This window comes from Arvicanthis niloticus, chromosome 26, assembly GCF_011762505.2.
Source record: "Arvicanthis niloticus isolate mArvNil1 chromosome 26, mArvNil1.pat.X, whole genome shotgun sequence".
In the NCBI taxonomy this organism is placed as follows: Eukaryota; Metazoa; Chordata; class Mammalia; order Rodentia; family Muridae; genus Arvicanthis; species Arvicanthis niloticus.
This window is the reverse complement of record NC_133434.1, coordinates 35,679,075-35,704,144: the sequence shown is the minus strand read 5'-3', so window position 1 is coordinate 35,704,144 and position 25,070 is coordinate 35,679,075. Positions and strand designations below refer to the sequence as shown.

The 25,070-nt window shown below is 45.4% G+C and overlaps 1 protein-coding gene across 5 annotated transcripts in view; it reads left to right on the top strand.

Moving 5' to 3' along the window:
- The window catches only part of Map2k5 (mitogen-activated protein kinase kinase 5), a 213,233-nt gene that overhangs the window by 141,722 nt on the left and 46,441 nt on the right, over positions 1–25,070 (top strand). For 3 of the 5 annotated variants that reach the window (XM_076925729.1, XM_076925726.1, XM_076925730.1), the window contains 2 exons: positions 17,998–18,024; positions 18,336–18,368. The exons of 1 other annotated variant lie outside the window; for it this stretch is intronic. In XM_076925729.1, the coding sequence (XP_076781844.1) occupies positions 17,998–18,024; positions 18,336–18,368 (60 nt within the window). The remainder of the gene's footprint in view (positions 1–17,997; positions 18,025–18,335; positions 18,369–25,070) is intronic. One more of the 5 variants, XM_076925727.1, reaches the window with a different exon arrangement.

Genomic DNA, 25,070 nt, shown 5'->3' with positions numbered 1-25,070 from the left:
AGACACCAGTTGAGAACACACAAGCAAGTCAGAGCTTGGATCAAAGACTCAGCTCTACCACAAATTCACCGGCCCTTCACTATGGCTTCCTAAGCTTCTTGAGACCTTGCCTTCCTCGTCTCTGAGGGGAGGATCCTGCTGTCTCCCTTCTCTTTCTGCTGTGAGAGATTGTGCTGCTCAAATGAAATGGTGGATATAAGTCACTTAGGAAAGTACAAAGAGGCCCGAGTGTGGCCCCACCCCTGGCTCCAGAGCAAGGCTGTGCTCAAAACAGCATTGACATCTTAGCAACCCTCAACCCCACTGGAGCAGAGTGTGAAGCTGGAAGGAGCAGCAAGCTTCCAGACTTCCTTCTCCCAGCTCAATGTCAGTGCTGCTGACAGCATCTTTAGCAGTCCCTCCTCCAGCTGGTGACAGGGTGTATACAGGGTGAGAGTGCAGACGAGGAGGAGGGCGTGGACATAATAGAGTCAGTCGCCAGAGACAACGCTTGTGAAGAGGCTGGGCTTCTTAGAGATCACCCTTCTGTGTGAATGGCATCGTTTTGTGTGATCAGGTGTTGGCTAACACATGCAGAGTTTCCTTTAGGCCTTAGAGTAGCACAGCCTGCTGTGGATTCTAAGAAGAAAGGCTGGGCCTCCATTCCAGCGATGGTCATCATTATAAGAGAGCCAGGGATGGGGGTGCGACCCAGAGGGTAGAGTTCTGGCCTGACTTGCCCCAGCATCTGGAAGGTGGAGACAGGACGCTAAGACATTCAAGGATATCATTGGCTATGAAGTGAGTTTGAGACCAACCTGGGATACACAAAACTGTCTCAATCAAACAAAAAACTATGGTATGTGTCTTAAAGTCACTCAACACCTTCCCTGGTCAGATCTCCTGAGCACTTCGTGTGACCAGCCCCAGGCCGTGCATCCGGCCACAAGGCCCTGTTTATTTCCAGTCTCACACCTTTCAGGCCACACACCTCATCTCCAAACAGAGTGGGTGCAGTTGGGTCTAGGACTTGGAGGCATTTAAGCTCAGCGACTGGCTGTGTCACCTCAGCTTGGTGGCTGTTCATACCCTTGCCCCAACTCCCAGGCAGTCACCAAGCCTTCCTCATTCAGCTTCCCTGCCAGAGGGTACAGGAAAGAGGAGCACTGTAGGCGGGGCTGGTCCCCAGAACCCGTTTGCTCTTCCTGTGTTACAGGATAGGAAGTACAGGGGTATGCAGATAGTCTCAGAGCCCTCCCTGACCCCACTGCCCTGAGATGCTAGGCACCTGTGGAGCACTCTGTAAGGAGATGACGGAGAGTGTTTGCTTTTTGCCACATCTTACAAAGCTAACTCCATTGAACAATTCAGCTTTAATGGTAATCTGGAAAGATCTGTGGGTCCCGACAAGGACCGGAGCATGTGTAGTCAGTCAGTCATGTGGATCCTAAGTCAGTTGACTTTAAAAAAAAAAAAAAAACAAAACAAAAAAACATGGCAGTAGGCAATGGTTTAATGACACCATAATTTGGGAGAAATGAAAATGATTGCCTGCTAAACATTGTCATCCTCCATTCAAACTTCACAAGGAGGCTCTGCGCGGACAGTAGTGCACCCGTTAGGGAGACTTGAGAGGCTGGCCCCGCCAGGGCAACAGGATGCCTCAGGAAAGTGAAGCTAACTCCGATACAAATGTGCTTAAAGTACTTTTGCATACATAAAAATATGGTTCTTGTTTTGCCTACAATTCCTGATCTTGGTTAATAAATTACATCAAAATGACCCCGAGATAAAAAAAGGGGGGGGGAATCTGAGCAAATAGTGCCCCTGGTATTGTAAAGCTTTGAATGTTTTCACACCCCATTAATTTATTACTTCTCTTTCTTCATCTTTAAATTTCATTTTTTTTTTCAAAAATTCCGACTCCCCGCTGCTGCAGTGATTTCCATCTTGTTGTTAATTTCCCCTGCTCCATATGGAGCTCCAGACATTTCACCTGGAGGCTGTACTAGATTTTGCTGTAGTGATCCTACTTCCGGAGGCCAAAACTGTCATTTAGGGTTCCTGGTGCATCTGTCGGCGCCAGGCTTTTCACTGGCATGGGAGAGTGTGAATAACAAATTGGATGCACCTGAGATTCGGATGATTAGTGTGCGCTGTGAATCTCTGAGACTTGTAAGCAGCTCGCTCTGGGGGAGGGGCGGGGGGCCTGGGCCGAGGGTGGGTGGGTCTGTGCCCACACTTTTCATTCCGGGCTTGGCAAGTGCCGTGTCGGCAGCGTCGGCAGCCCTGGTGCAGAGATAGTAACATATATTTCATCGTGCCTTGTCATTGATTAGAAAAGAGCCTTTAATTTCATTTCACCCCATGTTGTGATTAATTTGCATTCTTTGTCAGAAGTTAATGGAGTTTTTTATGGTTCACTCTGAAATCCTTGAAGACATCAGACTTGATCTGATGTTTATACAACCGCCAGCGGAATTTTTTCCTGTGATTGATGGCAAGCTTGATGTTATTCCAAACGGCTTTTTAAGCTGTTTTTAAGAATTATTTGAATAAAATGCAAGCAAGATATTGTTGTAACGATCAAGATTATCTGTTTCAAATAAAGGAGATGATAAGTAGAAAAGGGGATCAGAGAGAGGAGGCCGGCCGGTGGAGGCGTTATTTATTAGAATCATGTGAGAATGGCACTGAACAAATTAGTGCAGTGTTAAGAGATCACTTGTATTGGAAAATTTTTATTGTCATCTGACCAAATAGAGTAAAGAAGTCCAAGTTTAAAAAGAACATCTACTCTCAGGCATTGAGTGAAGCCTCATTACCAGCTGGTCAGTTCTCCAGTATTCTGCCAGCTTTGGCCACCAGTGTGCACACCGAGACCTGCTCTTCTGAACCAGAGGAGACAAGGCTGTCTAGCCAGCCAGTCATGATGTATTTCTCACCCCAATCAAGAGGCATTCTTCAACCTCAGTATAAGTTACACATAAGTAGATTATAGACTGTCCTTAGTGAAAGAGGTTCCTAAGGGTGTCACCACTGTCCTTGCCACAGACAGAACAGAAATAGAAATAGCTCATTGTTACGACCAAGGCACACAGCCTCTTGTGTGTAGGAGCAGTGTGTGTTCACCCCACACACAGCCTGTCACAGTACAAGGGCATCTGAGTGCCACTACTGACCCAGGACATGTGTTCTGCCCGTGCCTTGGGATCCCTAGAGCCGTTTGTGTGATTGCGAGACCCCGCTATGTTGCAGCAGATTCTACCTTCTCCATCGTTGCTGCTCCTGAGACCCACTCATCGGTCAAAGCTGAGAACACATTTATAGGCTGGACTCGAAAGTTAGCTACAGAATTGGGTGGCTTTAACTGAAGTTCACCGCTTTCTGATTCTTGTCTTAGTGTGATCTAAGGTTCTTTTTATTATATGTAATCCATATTATTGACCAAATTTGCCCTGTTCTCATTTAAATAGAGGCAGCTTGTCAAGGAGAAAATATTTTAACTTGGTTTAGAAACCTGCTGTTTGAATGTGTTGGGCTTTTCTCTTTCTTCCCAGTCAACTGACAGACTGGCTTTCTGCCATTCCACTTGTTGTGTAGCAGGAAACTTCTTGGCAAGGTATTGCTCTCACCAGAGTGGAGAGCCTGTGTTCGTAAGGCTGTTTAAAACACTAAGTGCTCGTAAATGCTGGTGTCAGAATACTACAGTTGTCTTGTGGGGTTGTTGAGGCTGGGTCTTTCTGTGTAACCCTGGCAGGCCTAGTACTCACTGTGTAGTATAGGCTGGCCTCAAGCTCCTGGCAATCCTCCTGCTTCACAGCCTCTCAAGTTCTGGAATGAAGGCCTACACTTCCATGTCCAGGTTGTTTTTCTTACATTTAATACATATGTGTATTAAAGGCCTTTCACTCGTATATTGTTACTAATGCCAACGTTGAACATTGAATATTATCTTATTGTCTGTATTATATTTAGACTGTAGATACCATTTTCTTAATTACGTATCAGCCTCCTAACTGTGATCATGCATAGAACTGCAAAAATCTAAAATGTTTGTCTTCTTTAAACAAATGTTTTTGGAATCATCTTGGTTTGACATACTTTTTGAACTATAAGGACCTGTTATTGTCAGTTAGGTCTCTCTCTTACCAAAAAAAAATGTAGCAGTGGGCAGTCCCCCCAAATTATCAGTGTTCCCCTTTAACTGATGAGAGCTAGGTGTGTTTATGTTCTTTATTAAACAGATTTCTGCCAACATTTTTAGTCATTATCCTTACTAATTAAGATATAGTCGCCGGGCGGTGGTGGCGCACACCTTTAATCCCAGCACTTGGGAGGCAGAGACAGGCGGATTTCTGAGTTCGAGGCCAGCCTGGTCTACAGAGTGAGTTCCAGGACAGCCAGGGCTACACAGAGAAACCCTGTCTCGAAAAAAACAAAAACAAACAAACAAACAAACAAGATATAGTCACTTGGCCGGGCAATGGTGGTGCACGCCTTTAATCCCAGCACTTGGGAGGAAGAAGCAGGTGGATTTCTGAGTTCGAGGCCAGCCTGGTCTACAGAGTGAGTTCCAGGACAGCCAGAACTACACAGAGAAACCCTGTCTTGAAAAGCAAAGAAAGAAAAAAAAAAAGATATAGTCACTTAAAATATACCAGTATTCCAAGCCATCAAATAAGACGGCTACTCCATAAAATTATAGAAGTAAACTTTAAATGGTGGGGAGACAGTCATTTGTACACATTAGCTTCTTCCCAGAAATGAGTTCTCCACATACCCATCTCAGATGTGCCCAGAGACACTTCATCCCCTACTCCTCTCCTAGGGCAGGAGGTGTGCTCCTAGTCTGTCCTTAAAATAGAGCAAAAACGAGGTCAAAAGGCAAGGTGTGGTGAGATCTGCACTTATAATCCCAGCACTGGGGAGACAGAGACAGATGGGTCCTTGAGTGTCACTGGCCAGTCTGCCTGGCTGGTTTCAGGCCAGCAAGAAACCCTGCCTCAAAAAGACAAGGAAGATGGGGCTGATAAGGTGGCTTAACAGTTTAAAAGCACTGGCCGATCTTGCAGAAGACTGAATCCAATTCCCAGCACCTCCATGTTGGCTCACAAGCATCTGTAACTCCAGTTTTAGGGATCCAGTGCCTTCTTCTGATCTCTATGGGCACCAGGCATGCATGTGGCATGCATATATACGTACATGCAGGCAAAGCCCATACACATAAAATATAAATAAATCTCTTAAAATATTATTTGAGAGAGAGAGAGAGAGAGAGAGAGAGAGAGAGAGAGAGAGGAACAAGGAAAGGAGAGAAAACGTATATATGGCACCTAGGGAATGACACCTGAAATTGTTTGCTGGCTCCCATAAACATGCACACACACAGTAGAGAAGGAAGAGAAATTGTCCTCAGAGAGAAATGTCCCTCTAGGGAGCTTGGAAAGGTGGTGTTTTCCCATTATAGTTACTACTATGCTAGAGGTAGGTTGCTTAGCCAGCTAGGTAAAGAGTGGCTTTTTTTTTTTTCTTTTAAATAGCAACCTGAAGGGTTGGGCTATGGTTCAGTGGTAGAGCACTTGCCTAGCTTGAAGGAAATCCTGGGCCTTCCCAGGATCCCAAATAAGTGCCAGTAGCAGATAGGTCCAGTCCTGCAGCACTGTCTAAGCTAGATGTGTATCTGACACAGAGCACCTACCCTGAGCCTGACATTTTGCAGAACTGAAGCAAAGGAAGTCCCAGTTACAAGAGAGAGAAAAGCATAGAGCACATGACTGCTTGTACAAAAGGAGCCTCCAGGAGCTGAGGCTCTGGCCTCAGAAAGGGGCAGGGGAATGAGTGATCAGCTAACTTTAAAAGCCAAGACAAGGACTGGAGAGACAGATCAGTTAAGAACTACTTCTCTTGCAGAAGACCAGTGTTCAGTTCCCAGCACCCACATCACATGGCTCACAACAGCCTATAACTTCAGCTCCAGGGGACCCAAAGCCTCTGGCCTCTGAGATTGCCAGGTCGTGTGTGTGTGTGTGTGTGTGTGTGTGTGTGTGTGTGTGTGTATCTGTGTCTGCGTCGTGTGTGCCCACAGTTTAAAAGTAAATAAGTCATTTAGTCTGGAAACATCGGCTGTTAAGAGTGTATACTGCTGTTACAGAGGATCTAAGTTTGGATCCCAGAACCCACATCAGGTGGCTCACAAGTACCTGTAATTCCAGCTCCTCTGGGATCCTACACTTCTAGCCAAGCTGGGTTTGAACTCATAGAGATCTGCCTGTTTCCCAGGTGCTAGGGTTAATGTGCCACCTCAGTGGGCCTGTACACACATAATTGTCCAAGAATTTTTCATAGAGTAGAAGATACCTGAGCCGGGGTAAGGAGGCTGTAAGATGGCAAGGATCACTGTCAGCACTCAAAGTCAAAGAGAGCTGCGCTTACCGAGAGCCACAGGTCTAAACGTGGGGTGTGGAGAGCCTGCTTCCAGTAGTCTGACCACAGAGTGTTACTGTGGTTGCTCTCATTTCCCCAGTTGAGCAAATTCCCTGGGTAAATTGTAACGCGCGACTTTAGGGGAGAAGAGACGGGAGGAAGGAGTAGGAGTGTATCAAGACGTGGTTGACCTTGCAATAGAACAGATACAGAAGCTGGGCTCCAGGACGTCCTGAGTCCCTTTGAGATGGCAGGGAGCCTGTCTGAGGTAGGAAGGACTTGTATTTCCAGACTTCTGCCCTGAGGGGACTTGCCACAAGCCTGAAAGCGTCTCCCCAGCCTGTGTGGACTTGACCTAACACATTACAGGACAGTTTCTAGGCTACTAGGAAGGAATTATCACGATTACATGAGCCAAGGCCTAAGAAGGCCCTTTCAAGCATGTACGGTGGTTAACAAGACCAAGGCAATGGTGGTATTATTTATACTTCCAGAAAGTACTTCAGGGATTTGCTTCTCTAGCTCTGAAAATATATGACTGTGTTTCTTGCCAGGTTGGACTGAAATGAATTACTATTCTGATCCCACCAGAGCCCTCCTGTCCAGTCCTTCTCTTTGGAGTTACAATTTATCATTCACAGCCGTAATTCACAGACTTACATATAGAATCTAGTCATTTTTAGCCCAGTAACTGGGACCATGATTCTCTCAGCGTTTAAATGATCAGCCTAGAAACTGGAGTGAAATGTTAAGCAGTGACCTCAGTGTCCGGCTCTGGCTCCCAGTTGGCAACCTTGCCATCTTGTCTCCTCTTAGACTCAAGAGATTTCCACGCTTGCCCTTTAGTGGTTGCCACCTCAAGGAATCCTAGAGCTTCGGAGGCAAGAAGACCTTATCTAGCTTTTCTTTTCTACAAGTGGGAATGGGAGCCGTGGTAACTAAGTGACTTGCAGGGCTCCCGCCTTCCACTCCCAGTTCAGTGGCTTTTTCTACCTAGAGGAACACAGGGACATGGAGTATGATGAGGCACCCAGAGGTTTTGATCCCAAATAACCAGTCTTATTTTACACACCCAGCCACTCAAGTACTGCCTCCAACTGGTGTGTCTACAGAGATGGAAATTACTGTCCCGAGATGCCCCCTGCCTGCCAGGTAATTGCTGACTGGCTAAGGATCCCTGGCGGGCAGCTGGTCTCAGCTAAGGAGACATCAGCTTTCTTTTATTGTCCTCAGTTGTGCTCACCATCGTTCCACAGGAAGAACATGGGGTGGATTTGGATCTAGGAGCTCATTGGTTTCCAAGTTAAAAGGTGGCAGACCTGGCCAAGCTTTGTCTGAATACAGATGACTTTTAAATGTTCAGCAGTTCTGGATTAATGCCTGGGGGGTTGGAGAAAATCTTCAGCTAAAATGTTAATGATCCTAAGAACCCAACCCTCTTTAGTGCCAATAAAACAGACAAGAAGAGTTCATTGAAAAGGCAACAAGTCTCTGAAGGAGCCAAGAGCTGCTGCACTTAGAGCTGCTGCACTTAGAGCTGCTGCAGGGTAGGACTAGGGTGGCTGAGAGACAGCCAGGAACAAAGGCTCCTGGACACAACTGGGAGCCAAGGTGTCAGCCCTGAAGGACGGTGGGAAACCAGGACAGCCACTTAGAATGCTCTGTATTAGGCTGCACCTCGATGTCTGCACATCATGACTGACAGGCAACAGGACAGCCTGATGCTGGAAGTTGTGACTCTCCACGCACAGGGCGGTGTGTAGTCTAAAGTAAGAGACAAAGCTTGTTTTAATCCTGAACAGAAATAGGTTGCAGCATTCCCCCGTGGGCCAGAGGAGACCTTCTCCATAGAGCTAGTAGTTCCAGTTTGGAAAAAAATGCCACAAGCAAAACCAACTTTTTGGTCAGATGTCTTCCTTCATCCCATGTTCTGGATAGATCTGTGCCTCTTCATCAGCTAGAGACTCCGGGCAGAGAGAACCAGAGGTAGCAAATGATACCCACCTCCCTAGGTGACACTGTATGTCACCCTGGGTGTATGACTTCCACCCAAGCACAGGCAAGGCTGTTCTGACCTCTGGTCCTGGCATTTCCTATTAGCTCTTTGAAAAAAAATCTTAGAATCATGTAGCCCATGGGAAAGCAGCAAAACCGCAGGAAACTGTGGGCTTAAAAAAAAAAAAGAAAAAGACAACTATTTTTTATGCCTATGGATGTTTTGCAGCACATATGTCTGCGCACCATGTGCCTGACACCTGAAGAGAAAAGAGGAGGGTGTCAGGTCACTGGGACTGGGGTCGTGAGCAGCTCTGTGGGTTCTGGGAACCAAACCCTGGGTCCTTTGCAAGAGCAACAAGTGCTGTTAACTCCTGAGCCAGCTCCCTAGCCGTAGGTAGCTGTGTTTTGATCCAGTGTTCAGTGACAGAGGAAAGGCAAGCTCTGTGTTTAAGTCTTACCACTCTACTTATTTCAGGACCTTTAATAAGTCAGTCACCTTTAGGGGCCAGCAATTATGTCCCACCTGTTGTCTTAGTTAGGGTTTCTATTGCTGTGATGAACACCATGACCAGAAAGCAAGTTAGGAAGGAAAGGGTTTATTCAGCTCACACTTCCACATTGTCATTCATCACCAAAGGAAGTCAGGACAGGAACTCAAGCAGGGCAGGAACCTAAGGCAGAATGATACAGAAGCCATGGAGAGATGCTACTTACTGGCTTTCTTCTCCATTGCTCCGCCTGCTTTCTTACAGAACCCAGGGATGGCACCACCCACAATGGCTGGGCCCTCCTCCATTGATCACTAATTGAGAAAGTGCTGTAGAGCTGGATCTCATGGAATCATTTCTTCAACTGAGACTCCTTTCTCTCTACTGGTTCTAGCTGTGTCAAGTTGACACACAAAACCAGCCAGTACATCTGCCGTTTGGGTTCTAGAGTTACTTACAGTGCCTGGCATAGAGGCTCTTGATGACTATAAATGAAATTAGTGAAGCCCTTATCTCCCTCTATTTTACTTATTTACGTGTTGGTAAAACCAGTTTTGCATGTGGAAGGAGCCAAGACTCAAGCCCCAATCCTAGGTTCCCCACTTTGCCCCTCTGAGAGGCACGACCATTGTCTCTAGAGACAGTAAGTATTGGCCCAGGAGAGTCTAGCTGGGACAAGGGATGGAGGGCTGGGGGCGAGTAAGCCCTCCTTTGCCAGATGAGTCCAGACAGTAGTTAGGTCGGTATGAGTGTAGGCGAGGAAGGAGCCAAGGATCCGAAACAGGTGGGAGCCCAGCAGTATTCCGCAGCCTTGAACTCCGTTTCTCTGAGCCTCAGTTGCCTGACAGGCAAAGTCATCCTAGAGCTCGAGCCCTCTGAGGTCTCCCCACCTGAACAGTTCCTTAGGTCCTGAGTCTTCACGTAGAATGTAAAACCCCAGTCCACCATAAGCACTGTAGATGGATCTGGGGCTGTAGCTTCCTGTGTCAGATTTGAAAAGAGTATCTTTAAAGCATCTACAGATCCTTACATTTGGGTTAAAATTTAGAAAGAACAGAGTTTAACACTAAGGACTGGAATATGGCTCCAGTCATATGAAATGGAGCTGCAATTCTTTAAAAATTCCAACCGTGCCATGTAGTTTCAACCTTGAAAATGTCTAAAATCTACTCAGATATCCTGGGATCTGAAAGAGTATCCCGGATGTTTGGGTTCCTTCAGACCCTAGAAGCCTATGAGCTACTGTAGGGCTGCCAGGCCTCATCTCAACCAAACAAAAGACTCAAGGAAGAGGCCAGAGAGCAGCTTCCTCAGACCTGTCCAGGCACCATAGGTAATATAACTCCTCACTCAGGTAACTCTTAATAAGAGTCCTGAAGCACAAGAGGAGTGACACTGGCAATTCTGCATCTAAAGCGAACCCTTTAAGGGAAAGACAGAGGTATATTGTGGCTGTATGCCTACAGGCGAAAAATCAAATGCAGGGTAGGTTATCGGGCTTCCTTCCCCTGAGGATCCTGAGACACAGCCAGGTGGATAAGAAGGGTCCTAATATACATGGGAACAGTTGGAAGAAGCTGACCACAAATGACAGAGGGTGTAAACTCATGTCTGCTCTTCAGGCAACTTTTAAAAAATCCCAATTCAAAGTCACCTTAATTACAGAGGATTTCACAGAAGGAAAGCCTGGGCTTGCTGGTTTGGAGAGAGCTAGATCTACCCAGTGACTATTGGCTTACGTTTGTTTTGTTGGAGACAAACATATTAGCCTTGGCTTGCCTGGAACTTGCTACATAGATCAGGTTGGCCTTGAACTCAGAGATCAGCCACCTCTGAGATGAAAGGTGTGCCTAGCTCTTGGCTTGCTTCCTAGACCAACAGTGGCTGCTGGAGCTCTTGGAATAACCTGCTTCTGCTGAGACAGGCACCTGAAGGCTGTTTAACTCCTTGAGCTCATGGGATGTACATATTCTTAATAATTCAGGCCTGATCTCCATGCCCCTCCTGCTGTCTCACATCTGAAAGGACTGTGAGGGCGGAGCTTGTGGCCATTCCTGTAGATGGAAGATGCAGGAAGAGTCAGCGCTTACTCAGCACAGAAGATGTTGAAGACATGGCATCTGTCTCCAAATGTATGACGAACTGAAATCTGTCTGTTTGCCACAACTCAACGGTCATGGGCTTATCTTTAAGAGGATTTATTTGGGCTTGTAAAAGAACTTTCTAACAGCATTCTGTGCTTTGTGGATAGACTCCTGAAAATGTATGAGCCTTCCTAATATTCGAAAAGGTTCTGCAGGAAACGTGGCAAGCACCAGCCCCATAAAGTGACCCCAGTACAAGAGGGGTAAGGATTCTGTCTGGGGAAAGCAGCATTATGACAGGAAACAGAGTGGCTATGGTGTAAGCCTGCTTTCTGGGAAAAGGTTAAAACTACAGAAGAGAGTGTACTACGGCTTGAGAGTGGTGAGACCAACTCCAGCTCCAAGAAATTGCTGCGTGTATTGGGAGTTAGAAAGGGCCTGTGATCCAGTTCACAGTGGGTGTTGTTATGAAGACAATACAATCGTAAATTTTAGGAAGGAAGGAAAGGAAGGAAGGAAGGAAGGAAGGAAGGAAGGAAGGAAGGAAGGAAGGAAACTAACTTCTCAGCAGTTCTAGATGCCCAAGATAAAACTCCAGCCCTAGGAGATACCTCTATTTGGAATATTTCAAAGCAAGGTTCCACACAGGCAACAAATTGGATCATGGGAACCCAGCATTGTTTGGGTTCTAAAGCATGGTGTAGAAGTTAATCTGACTGAGAGGCAAAGTAAAGGACAGATCTAGAAAACCCTTTCTAACATCCTCACTGGATCAGGTGTATGCTCAGAAATCAGTGTCTCCTACACCACACTTCCTCCACCTACACACACACACACACACACACACACACACACACACACACACACCTCTTATGGTATTAAGCTAGATTCACACAAGATCATCCCCTCACTGAACAAAGAAAGGGGAACTAAAGTTACAGACAGAAAAATGTCTAAAATCTACTCAAAGCAAAGTCTACTTGAACACCTTGGCCAGGCCTGTGCCATCAGGAAAACAGATTCATCCTGTGATTCACATCTGTTTATTTCAAATTGCAATTCTGTGTCAAAACGTTAAAGTGAATGTTTGCCCACAGGAGAATTTACTGTGGCTTCTCTCCATGTACATGGAGTATGACATGAGCTATGTCAGTTTTAAATACACAACGGGTAGAGAATGGCCTGGCAAGCAGGTCCTTTTTTCCTGTTCACTGTGTGGCTAACCCAGCGATGAGTAATGCTGTCCTGCACCTTGCTGCTCCAGCTGTTGTATTCTGTGTAGAAATGCACTGTCCTTGATCCTTGGGAAGCAGCCAGAGCCAAGTGATAGAATTTATGGCCTTAGTGATTTTTCTATCTGGCCCCATCTGAACTGTGCCCTCCTCTAGGCATCTTGGAGCTTCCAGCTGTTGGCTAGCTAGTCTTCTCCTCTCAGAACTGGTGGTTCCCAAGAACAGTCTTGGCTGCAGTCTGAGCTGTGGACCAGAGAGAAGGTGACAGAGATTGCATTTTAACCTGAATTGAATAACTTTTTTTAAACCTTCATTTTAATCATTTATTCAAGAACTCCTTGCATACATACATGCATATATACATACACAGACACACAGACATGCACACACACACACACACACACACACACACACACGCGCGCGCGCGCGCGCACGCACGAATGGAGTGGGGGGGGGGCGGGTCTCACTGTATAGCCCTGGCTGGCCTTGAACTCACATATTGAAAGCATGTGCCACCACACCCATCCCATGAATATATCTAGCTTACACTGTGGAAGTTTAGATTGCATTCTGCTTTGATCTGCCTGATAAATTCACTTAGGACTTACCTTTTGTTTTAGACCCTTTACAAGGTATAGTGTGGACTCCTGAGGGGTAAGAACTGCATCCAGGTTAAAAGCCAGTGACCCAGGGAACAGGAAAATGACACTTTATCAACATCTCCACTAATAGGCCAGAAAACTTCACTCTGTTCCTTTTTGTAAACCAGTCATTGAGAAGCTCCAGTATACACTCTAAGTGGTACAAAGCAACAGGTTAAAGGTTATGGAGCCTTCTCATCTCTAATGGATCGGAGATGGTGTGTTCCCTCAGCACATGGCACGACACTAAAGCTGGGACCTTTTCTCCCTGGCACAGGTGTCGGGCACAGCTCCTGAGTGGGAAGCACCATTTTCTGAGAAGCTTTGAGATCCTCTTGTTTTGGCCCTGAACTGTGCAGGCCGTTCATAGCCCTGCCCAGGAAGGAGGGTTTCCAGGCAGTGGGTATGTGGCTGGAATTCCATGGAATGTTCTAATTCTCGGGTGTTTGCTTTTCCCTGATAGGCAACCTCCTAAACAAGCTGTTAGGCCAGGCTGTATCTGGGGCCTTGAACTGCATTTCTCTCTGAGCCTCAGTTGCCTGACAGGCAAAGTCGTCCTAGAGCTCGAGCCCTCTGAGGTCTCCCCACCTGAACAGCTCCTTAGGTCCTGAGTCTTCACGTAGAATGTAAACCCCAGTCCACCATAAGCACTGTAGATGGATCTGGGGCTGTAGCTTCCTGTGTCAGATTTGAAAAGAGTATCTTTAAAGCATCTACAGATCCTTACATTTGGGTTAAAATTTAGAAAGAACAGAGTTTAACACTAAGGACTGGAATATGGCTCCAGTCACATGAAATGGAGCTGCAATTCTTTAAAAATTCCAACCATGCCATGTAATTTCAGGCTTTTTTTTTTTTTTTTTAATCTAAGAAAAAAAATAACACAAGCTTGAAAAGCAGTAAATATGTAAAGAGAAAATTTGTCAACTGGTATTGGAAGATGTGACCTGGGTCACACATAAATCTTGCCGACAAGAGCTGCAGGGCAAGTCATCATTCCAGAGGGGAAATGAAGGCCTTGCTGGTGTCTCTCCTCGCTCCACGGTGAATCCACTCTGGTTTTCTGATTATGCCTCTGAATATGATGTAAAAGACCTGCTAGCAGGGTCTGTTTTGCCATTGTGTGCAGAGAGGGGAGCAAACAGAGAAACTCCTGAAATTGTTTGTTAGCACAGTACCATTGACAAGCAGTCCAGGCCCCACAAAGAAGCACGTTAACAATTGCTTTCCCAGAATCACTTTGCAAAGTCATGACTCATGCTGTGGGACTTTCTGATTGCCACCTGTATGGTTCCTGCAAAGAAAGAAGCTATAAATGCTGATGCAGTCACCAAACCTGGCTGCTACTTATGGCTGCCTCCTAATAAGCCATTCATCCTGTTTAAACATGTGAGGATATGTCTTACATCAGAAGAAGGCCTTCGTCTCCTATTAGTGGGGCTTTAAATGTTGGATCTGACAACTGACAAAGAAGAAAAGAAAAAAACATTCTCAGAAGTAGAACGAGGTTCATCTCATTAATGTATCAGAACACCACTAATCCAGAGCATGATGGAGAGTTTGTCTGGAGCACTTGCATTCTGTTTGTCATCCCAGAGCCCTGGTTAGCCACAGGAACCACTCAACACATGCAAAATGTGCACACAGGAGTGTGGACTCAGGCTAGCTGGCTATAAAGAATGTCAGAGGTGTTGCCGAGAGCCGGCTGTACATCAATGCGAACGTAACCCCGCACCTCTGAACTCTGCTCTGCCCTCACACTAAGCCCTTGGAAAGGCAGACCCAGAATAAAGAGAGGTGGCCATGACGCTGGCACTTTACACAGAGTCAGTACCTCTTTTAATGTGCCATAAAAACAAGGGGCTCTGGTTTTACATGAACTGTGCACAAAAGCAGAGACAGTGGCCGGAGGTTGACATGGTTCAGCTCTGTTTTATAGTCACTGTGTCCAGACAGTAATATGATCTTGAAAAAGGTAAACAACAAAGAGTTTAGCAGTGAAGAATATGCCTAATATAAATACAGCCGTGCGCATGGCAGCTCAGAACTTGAAAAATATGACTGCGGCATTAAATTTTTCTGGTGGAATTAACAGAGGAACAGAACATAGCCTTTAAGGCAATATATCTGAGACAAGGGAAGGAGATAATACATCTAACTCCATGGTCTGCATGGCACTCCTATAAAGAACAGCACAGTAGCTTTATTTAATTGAGAAAATGAATCAATTATGATGATGTTGCATCATCGCATCAGACCCCTGTGAAATGGAAGACATAAGTCACAGCATTGTGTAACAATGTTCAGAAGTAATTGAGTACCATACGCATTTTGAATCAATTTCAGGTTCTGGCTCTGCTACCTTAATACAAAATGCATGAAGTTGACATCCTGTAGTATGCTGCTATCAAGACTGTAATAAAACCCTGGCGTGGCATCCCTAAGACCCCGGGCAAACCTGGGTCATTATATCATAAGAAATAAAAAAATTTAAAAAAAAAAAAAAAAGACACTAGTGGTCATCCCTGTCTTTCTTGTAGCAAACCTTAATATAGGGCAGTTTTTAATTAGGTTTATTTATTTGTGTATATGTATGGGCACACGTGTGCCACAGTGAGCATGTGAAGGTCAGAGGAAAAATTGTCACAGTGGGTTTTCTCCTTCCGCCATGAGGGTCCCAAGGATCGAACTCAGATCATCAAGGGCCCTTCTTGGCAAACACCTTTAGCAGCTGACTTACCTCATTGGCCCACCCAGGGTAGCACAAGCTTAAGTCATCCTTAACCTGCAGGACAGGGCAAGATAAGGCAAGGTAGAAAGTTTCCGTAAGATCCAGATTATGAGGAAATCTTCCCTCTCTGTCCATCTGGTCCACACAGCTTATGTTCCTGAAGGCAGTACCGTGAACCAACCCTAACCTCCTTTCAAGGCATCTTCTAGAATCTCTGCCACATTTTCCTCAGAGAATCTTGTAATCTCCTGACTCTTTGAAATCTGTGAGAAAACATGCTCTTTAATGTCAAAAATGGATTTCTGCTGCTTTGTCTGTTACAGATAGCTCAGCCACAGAAGCAGGTATACCTTTTTAATTCTGGCACAGGTCTACCTGTGTGTGCTTAGACCAAATAAAAGTAAACACAGTAGGAGAACCGGAGATTTTTACTAAATTCCTCAGCAGTTTCGGGGTAAGCAGCTCAACCTCCTCTCGTAGACTGAATCTCTTCCCACCAGCCTTGCCTGGAGTCCTTCTGACAGAGGAACTGGGTGGGCAGTTCCTGGGGGTGATGTCAGGCGGGCACTGGCCGTGAAGACTAAGCACCAGGCTGACTGGTGCTACTTCCCAGTGTGGTGACTAAATATGAGCAGAATGTTTGTCATTTGGGATAGAGCATGGGGATACCTTCTGAAACACTGTAATCCCAGCAGGAGGCAAGCAGGGGGATAGTGAGTTCTAGGCTAGCCCGGGCTCCATGGCAAGACTTGGGAGAAGGGAGGGAGAACGGCTAAGCAGTCACCAAAGGTTGTTGCCAAAGGTAGTGAGTCTTTCAAACCATGCAAGTAAAGAGTAGGAAATCCACTTGTTGTGGTAGTGGGGTTTTTTGGGGTTTTGGTTTTTGGGTTTTTTCCTCCTGTGATCACAGACAGGTATTCTACAAGTAAAGGAACACTGGAAAGGTTTGGCACCACCAAACCTTGACTTGTAACCTGAAGCTGCCCTATCTTCCAGGAGGCCCAGGTTCCCCGTCATAGAATAGTGTTGTCCCTGCACAGCTTAGAGTTGGTTGTGCTGGTCAGATGAGTGTAGGAAAGACCTTCTCGAGTCAGTTAGGAGCTGAAGAGCCGGCTCAGTGGGTAAAGTGCTTGCTGAATGAGGACCTGAGTTCAGAACTCTATCACCTATGTAAAACCCATGTGCTGTGGGACACACCTGTGATCTTAAATCTTAGTGCTGGTGGGGCAGAGACAAATGCCTCCCAGGATCTTGCTCGCCAACCAGCTTAGCTGACATAGGAAGTTCCAGGTGCAGTGAGAGACGGTGTCTCAAAGAATAAGACGAAGAGCAAGAGAAGAAGACACCCAATATCAGCTTCTGACATCATAAGATGTATACACATGTTAAGAACACACACAGAGGAGAGAGAGAGAGGGTCCAGGAACGCAGCACAGTGGTAGAACATGTGCCCAGCTTCTCTGTGGCCCCAGTCTGGCTCCCAGAACAGCAGGAGAGCATATGAGATACTGCTCTTTCTCGTCTAACCAGCTGGTTGGAGCTCACGCATCGCCCAAAACAACTGACCTGTCCTGGTAGTATTTAGTTCCTTAAAAATTTCTGGTTACAAAATGCAGGACCTAGAACTGGGTTTCCATTGGGTTTGCACACACTAACTGTAGGTATCTTGGGGGTGAGGGGGGACCACACTGATGTGTTTAATGTTTTGACTAGTAAGTTGAAGTTGATTGATCTCGTCACATTTGGTTAACTGTCTGTGTTAGATATGAGCAGCCTGCCCGCAGAATGCTAAGTTGGAACAGGCACCCAAGCTAAAACTTCATGCATTTGATTTTTCCCAGAGAGCCTTGCTGCTTGAGAAGCAGTCCAAAAGAACTTTGAAAAGGGTAGAGTTTTACCCCACTCCTTAGTTCCAGGCAAACACTTCAACCACATAATTAAAGTTTTCTTCACAAAATAGGGGATTGTGAGCAGACACTGGCAGGAATCCAAAATTCTAATTTCTGACTATGATTTAATTTCAATTTTAAATAAATCGGTTTTTAATTTAAAAAGAGTGAGCTTCATAACATTAGCTATGATTGCAACATTAAGCCCAGTGTTCACAATCTAGCAATATAAAACATTATTTATATCTGAATCGTAAACAGCCCTTTGAAATGGATTATGGTTTTTCTCCCTATTCTAATACAACCTGGAGGGTACTAAAAAGTGTTGTGTGAAATTAACATTCTGCTGACTTTCGCCTATAAATGAGAAGCGAGCTATTAACATTTGTGTATTTTCATTATGTAAATTGTGTTAACACATGCCCACAAATTGCCACCAGCAATGCAATAATTTTCTCTCAGTGATCATAATGTGTCCAAGTGAGTCATTTTGATTATGACATGCTAATTACATATTGCCTTTTTTCAGATTCAGAAAAACCAGGGATCTTTAATGGTAAGCTTTATGAGTTCAGAAAAAAAATTCACTTTTCTTTTTCCTGATGGCTGCTCCCTCTGCATGCTTGAATGCCTTGTTTTAAACTTAGCAAATTGCATTTTGAAGAAAATGCAAACCTTTAACTGCCTGTATTAGATTAGGTACCATTAGAAATAATAGGACATCCTGAGCATCCATGTTTTTATAAGAGTTTGCTGTTGTTGATTAATCTTGCTATATTTTATTGCATTAATGATTTTTTTCTTTCCACTCCACTGTAAAGATATTGCACACAGGCTAATACTTTTCCTCTCTTCTTCCCCTTGCAGCCTCTCCAGCTTCTGCAGTGCATTGTTGATGAGGTGAGGCGTCGTCTTATGTGCTTCCACTCCTAAAGTCATCCCTAATGGTGTGGAAAGCTTATATTTTGTTTCCTAATGAAGCACAATGCCCAACATCCTCGAAGCAAGTTGTGTGGCATGCTCTGAGCTGTGTTACACGAGCTGGCCTTGTCCTGAATCCTGCTCTTCCCCTCAAAGCTGAGAAGCGCTGTGATGACACTGTCCCACAGGCTGGTCCTCAGGGATGTCAGAGGCCCTGAAGACAAAACGGGATAATATTAATTGATCCTCTTCCTGGCCAGATGGGGATGGAGCTGGAAGTTAAAGTGGCATCACTTCTTCCATAAGAGATACTGAAAAAAGCATTCCATGGAGAAGGTCAGAACTGAGTGAATAGTAACACTGTAGATAAAATCTGCTTTCTGGTTTCATCCATCAAAGCAAATCACAGTTTAAAATGAGGGGAGGGGTTTGCTCAAAGCTCTGGTCAATAGTGAGCATTAATTACCTCCTGAGGCATTTTCTGGAGACTGGCCCCAGCTTCTTGATTCCTCTAGTATTCTAGTAAGGAGCCTGTCTCTTTCTAAGTTCTCTTGCTTTGAGCATCCTTCTCCTGGACTTCCTCTGTCCCTCTGCCTCTGTGGAATTCATCTGCCTCGCTCAGCTAACTGAGTCTTCTTGTCACTCTGACTTTCAGGTCTTCTTCGTTATTAGTGGTCTTACAGTACACAAGACTCTCATCTGAGACACAGTAACTTTTTTAAAAACCTCAGCCTCCTAGTGAAGTTTAGCTTTTAAAATTTTAATTTTATAATGTTTCGAACATTTGTAAATAGAGAAGAGAGCCAGTAAGTGGTCCAGATAGGAAAGTTTAAAAAGAAAAAAACAAACAAGCTGTAATTTCATAGCTATTCTTCTCAATTAAACATCTGCATAACCAGTTATGAGATTTGGGAGACAAAAATAAAGCTCCTCCTAGGAAAAGGGTTAGCACATGCAGATCACAGCAGCCGCGGAGGCGGGCTCTTGACTTCTGTGTCTGCATCGCCCACCCGTCCACATGTCCCCTGCAAGCCATAAACCATGCTGGTGAGAAATGAAGGCATCATCCTGAAACAAATGGAGACCCCATCATCTCAAACATCAGATGGGCCTCCTGCACCTAATAGCTCATCAATATCTCTGTCATCCTGGTTTCCAAAAGCATCCCATCCCCATCAGAATCTTTCTAATTAAGCCATTTCCTAAGATTCCCCCTCTAGTTTTGCTTGGGGAAGTGCCCAGGGAAACTTGGCCTAGCCGGTCAAATGCACAGCCTGTGCCATTTCCCGGGCTCCACCACTCTTGATGTGCCTGGCTCCTGGGCATCAGAACGTTCAGGTACATGTCTTTCCTGCCAGTGATACATGTACTGCCAGGGAACTAAATAGATGTTTCCATTCCTTATTTCAGACACAATGGTCATTATGCATTTAAAATAGTTTATTTGTTTAGTTTACTTGAAAATAATATAAAGTCATACTGGAGGACAATAGTATTGTACTTAAATGGCATGCTCTCCTAAGACAAAAGAAGAATAGAAGTTAGTATTTCTGCTTACTCCAAAACCCTGGTACAATCCCCTCTTTCTAGGAACCTGGAAGTTGACACTGTCTCCACTAAAAGCAAGTTGGCCTTGAAACTGAGGTGACACCCGACACCAGCTGTAGGGAAAGCAGAGCTCTCTCGTCTCATCAAGGATGCTTGTTAGGAAAGGGTCAGCCAGAGGAACTGCCTTAGGCAAGATACATCACAGCACCGGAGAAAGCATGGGTCAGCGTCTGTATGCACTGTGCCTGTCCCTGTGTGTGTCACTGGCCCTGTTCCCCATAGAGCACTCCAAAGACTAACTGCATCAAAATAGCTAGGACTCATTAAACATGCAGAACCCAAACAAGTGCACAACCCCAGCACTTGGGGAGCTGAGAGGGGATGACTAAGTTTGAGACTAGCCTGAGGTTTTATCATGGGGAAACCCAGTCTCAAATTAGGCAAACAAAAAAGCAGAGTCCTGGGCCCCAGTCATTGGGTCGGACTTCTCAGTGGCGATGCTTCAGACATAGACAGCTTTGGTCCCATGAGGTTGAAACTCTCTTCCAGCTTCATTTGCTTCTGACTTTCAGGGCTTCTGTGAGTAAATATAACCAATCAGGAAAGTCAACTCAAAAAGTACCACCAGGGCTGGAGAGATGATGGTTCAGTGACTAAAATAATGCACTAGCCTTGCATGGGACTCAAGTTTGAGTCCCAGCTCCCACGTTAGATGGCTCACAACTGCCTATAACTTCAGCTTCCATGGAGCTTATGCCTCTAGCCTGAACAGGAACCAGCATTCATGTGCACATACCCCTGCACAGACACACAAGCATACACATAGTTTTTTAAAAGTACTACCTAAGTGAGCCTAATTCAGTCACATTTAGAGTCTCATACAACATAACAGTAGCAGATCCTAACGTGGCATATTGGGTTACTGGCTTCAGCTTGACCTTGACTATAGCATAGCAGAGAGTGGACAGTGATTAATCAACACCCAGGTGTTCAGAAGCCAGAGAACCCCGAAGTGGCCAGAGGTGGATGTTAGAAGCAGCCTGAGAGTTGAGGATGGAACTGAGGCAGAGCCAGAGTAAGCCCCCAGATGTCCAAACAGAAGACAACAAGCATAAACAAGAGCATAAGAATCACAAAGATGAGACTTGGCCACCGACCAGCAACTGGAAGGGTAGCCAAGGCAACCAAAGTGCCGAGCTTCCATCAGAGATCTGGATAGTCCAGTCTGCTTTAGGTAACTTTGAGCCAACTAGCTGAGGGTGTAAGTCTCAGGAGAACTTTTTGTTGTTGTTGTTAAGATTTATTTATTTTATGTATGTGAGTACACTGTAGCTGTCTTTAGACACACCAGAGGGCATCAGATCCCATTACAGGTGGTTGTGAGCCACTGTGTGGTTGCTGGGAATTGAACTCAGGACCTCCGGAAGAGGTCAGTACTTTTATCCACTGAGCCATCTCTCCAGCCCCCTCCAGAGAACTTGTTAATATCCAGGCCCTGACTGCCTCTCATCATTGTCATAAACAATGTCTGTTCACCTCTACCTACTCCCCTAAGTGCCTAGCACTACTCAGGAATACAACAGTTCCTTTGTCTGCACAGCAGAAATGTTATTACTGTCTCTGCATCTGTGAGAAACGTGTATTCTTGGTGACCTTTACCGCTCTCTCTGAGATTCTGCTCTGTGCTTAGGATGTGTTGCTGAACTGAACTGAGGTATATCAACGTCCTCTGTGGGACAAGAGAGGGCTCGTGAGAGTGCAGGAGCTGACTTTGTGCTGCCACTGAGTGCAACTGTGTATTTGGCCTTGACACTCAGTGGTGTTCTTGGGCCTCTTGAAGTCATAGCACCCAGCTCCTCCTTCACTGGTGTTCCTCATGTGCTCTCTGGAGATTGTCTCTCTTCTCATGGTCACTTGTTCTTGTCAGGGACCATCCACCTGCTATCCAGACAGGCCTACCATCTGCCTTTGGTCTCGCCACTCCTAATAGTGATCCTAGCAGAATTAAAGTGGATCAGATTGAATCAGATCCCTAGGTAGTACTTGTGAGACCCAACAGCCTTGTCGGAAGAGGTCCCTCTGATGCAGCGGAGTGGATGGGCCTGTATTCATTTAGCTCATAGCTATCAAGTGCCCACCGTGTACTAGCCTTGGTTGAAAACATTCAGGAAGGAATGGGCTTCTAGGTAAGGCCACCAAGCCCTGCAGCCCAAGTCAGTGAGCCAGGGAGGGAGAACCGTGGTCCCCTGGGTAGGTCCAACACTCACACTGTAACAGTAAACACTCCCCAAACCTCCAGTCCATCGGTTCCCAGGGTGGCTGGTGTCAAAGGGCTGGCCAGATAGGGGTTGTCACAGTGGAGATAAAATAGCAATGTCTGTCACCAGATCCCACCATCTCTCAAGCCAGCTAGGCAGAACTGCCAGTGGCTGGAGCCTGAGAACTAGAAGTCTGGAGGGAACTCTCTCCAGGAGTCTGCTGACCCTACATGGTCAAGCCTTGGGAAAGGGTATGCACAGAGCAATAGCATGGCCAGTGTAAGACGACTCCTACAGAGCCCCGGCTGGGGCGGGCAAGGAGGCATTGCATTTAAACTCAGTCTTAAAAGATAAATGGAGTTGCCTAGATTAAAAAAGGAGAAAATGTAAATGGTGGGCATAAAGACCTAAAACTATCTTATAAATCATTTTTTGAGATCACAGATGTATTCCAGAATGTTCATGTTGTCTAAAATATGACAACCAGAAAAATGAGTTTTTACTCTAAGCATATATATACATCTCAGGTATATTATAACTAAAAATAAATTCTTGTGTAGCATCTGTAGATGCTCAAAAGAGCCATTAACAAATCCCTGATTTATACTTCTGTTTATTCATTTTACACATAAAGAGTGAATTTGTTGAAGTGACATTTTATACCTGTTCAGAAATAATGACTGTGTGTTGGCATCTTAGAACTACGAGTTTTGTAAGTGAGCAAACATTCGATCCTTCCTCACAGCCGAGGACTGTGTGGACAACAGAGGCCTGGGTCAGATGCTAAGTGATCCTGAGAACACTGAGTCTTCTCTCTGCTCACATGGAGAGGAGCCGGCTTTGATCTTGGCATAGGCTCTCCCTTTGTCTTCTCTAACACAGCTCCCCAAGGAAGGCCACTCTGGTAGCACTGATACGTTCCGGAAACCAGACCCCTGACCAAGAGCTGGCCAAAGAGCCCATGGGTAGAAAGCAGAAGTAATCACAGATGAGAACCTGGGAGATTCACAAGTTTGTGAACATAGACATTCAGTGGGATAACGAGCAGACCAGAGGGGGCATTGGAAAACTCAACCGGGACAGCTGCAAAAGGAGGGTCTCGAATTAGTAGCCTGGGGTTCCACCCTGAGAGAGCAGAGAACGGACAGACTGAAGCCAAACAAGTAGGAAGGAGAAATAACAGCAGAAATGATGTAGAGAAGAAAAAAAAATCAGCAAAGCACTGGTTCTTTGGAAAAAAGAAAAAAACCAACCAAGCCAGGTGGTGATGACACACACCTTTAATCCAGCACTTGGGAGGCAGAATGGATCTGAGTTCCAGGACAGGGCTACACACACACACACACACACACACACACACACACACACACACACACGAAAGACTAACAAACTGTGGCTGGCTGGGAGGGCACTTCCTTCTTCCCTCACTGTTGGCATGTGTGTCTCTCTTAAAGCTGCATGCTCGGTCTTCAGTCACGGGTGTATGTGTTCCCTGCTAGCACCTCCGGTTTGGGAGGCTTGGGCAGGAACCACACAGGAGGCTTGCCTGGACCACACAGGGAGAGCCTGCCTCAAATAAAATAAATGACTGAGTGAATGAATAGAGTAGAGTAGAAGAAACTCTCTGAAAAGACATCTGCCACCAGACTAATATCACCTGTATGAAATATACAAATTCCTGGAAGCATAAATTACAGAGCAGAGTAGCCCTATACGGAAAAAAATTAAGTAAATAAAAACCTGCCATAAAAGCCAACTCAGCATTGTTACTTTAACAGTGAATCTAGTCAAGTGTTTAAAAAATTAACACCACCTCTCCTTCTTAGATGCTTCCAAAATAGGGTTGAGAGAACCGTTGATGCCATTGTTCCTATGAAGCCAGGATTACTGATACCTGAGCCCACAGAATTGGCAGGAAAGAAAACTAGGGCCCTCAAAATGGCCTGGTGAGTGAAGGTACTTGCTTCCAAGGCTGACAAGCAGTTTGATCCTTGGGACCCAAATATTGAAAAGACCAGTGTCTCTCTCAAGTTGCCCTCTGACCTCCATGTAGGTGCTGTGGCACATTTGTATCCACACATATACACAAATAAATAAATAAAAACAGACCAATATCCCTAGACTATACAGGAACCTTCATGAAAACACCAGCATGGTTTTACATCTTGAATTCAGCAAGAGTTATAGGGAATCAAATATTTATCCTGTTTAATTTTGATGCCAACTTAACAACATAGCTAAATCCTGTCTCAAAAATAAATAAATAGATAAATAGTAAGTACCTCGGTTGGGACTTGGCTCTCAGACGCCTGTAGACATACGTGTCTGTGGAGCATTTGCTGACTGAGGTAGGAGGGCACCTCTATGAGTGGCACCGTCTCTAGGCTAGCGGGTGTGAAGTATAGCTGATAGGAGCGTGGAGCATGCAGGGAAGCAGCATCCCTCCAGAGGGTCTGCGTGAAACTGCCTTGAGTTCCTGCCTTGGCTCCTCCCCTCAGTGATGTAGACATCATACTATGAAATAAGCCTTCCCTCCCCAAGTTACTGTTCAATGTTTTATCACAGCAGTAAATTTAAAATAAAAATTAGACAATGTCATAAGTAAGTGAGGTTTATCCCAGGACTTCAAGGCTGGTCTGAACATGAAAATCGATCAGTACTAACATACCATTTTCTTTCAGTAAGGGACAAAAACACTTCAGAAAATCTCACACCCTTTCCCAATAAAACCCTCAATAAACCTAGACTAGAGAGTCATTTCAAGAATCCTACCTAGCCGGGCAGTGGTGGCCCTATGATAGAAGGAGAAAATGGACCCCCACACAAGTTATCCTCTGACTTTCACATCCAAACATGGCAAGAGCACACATACACA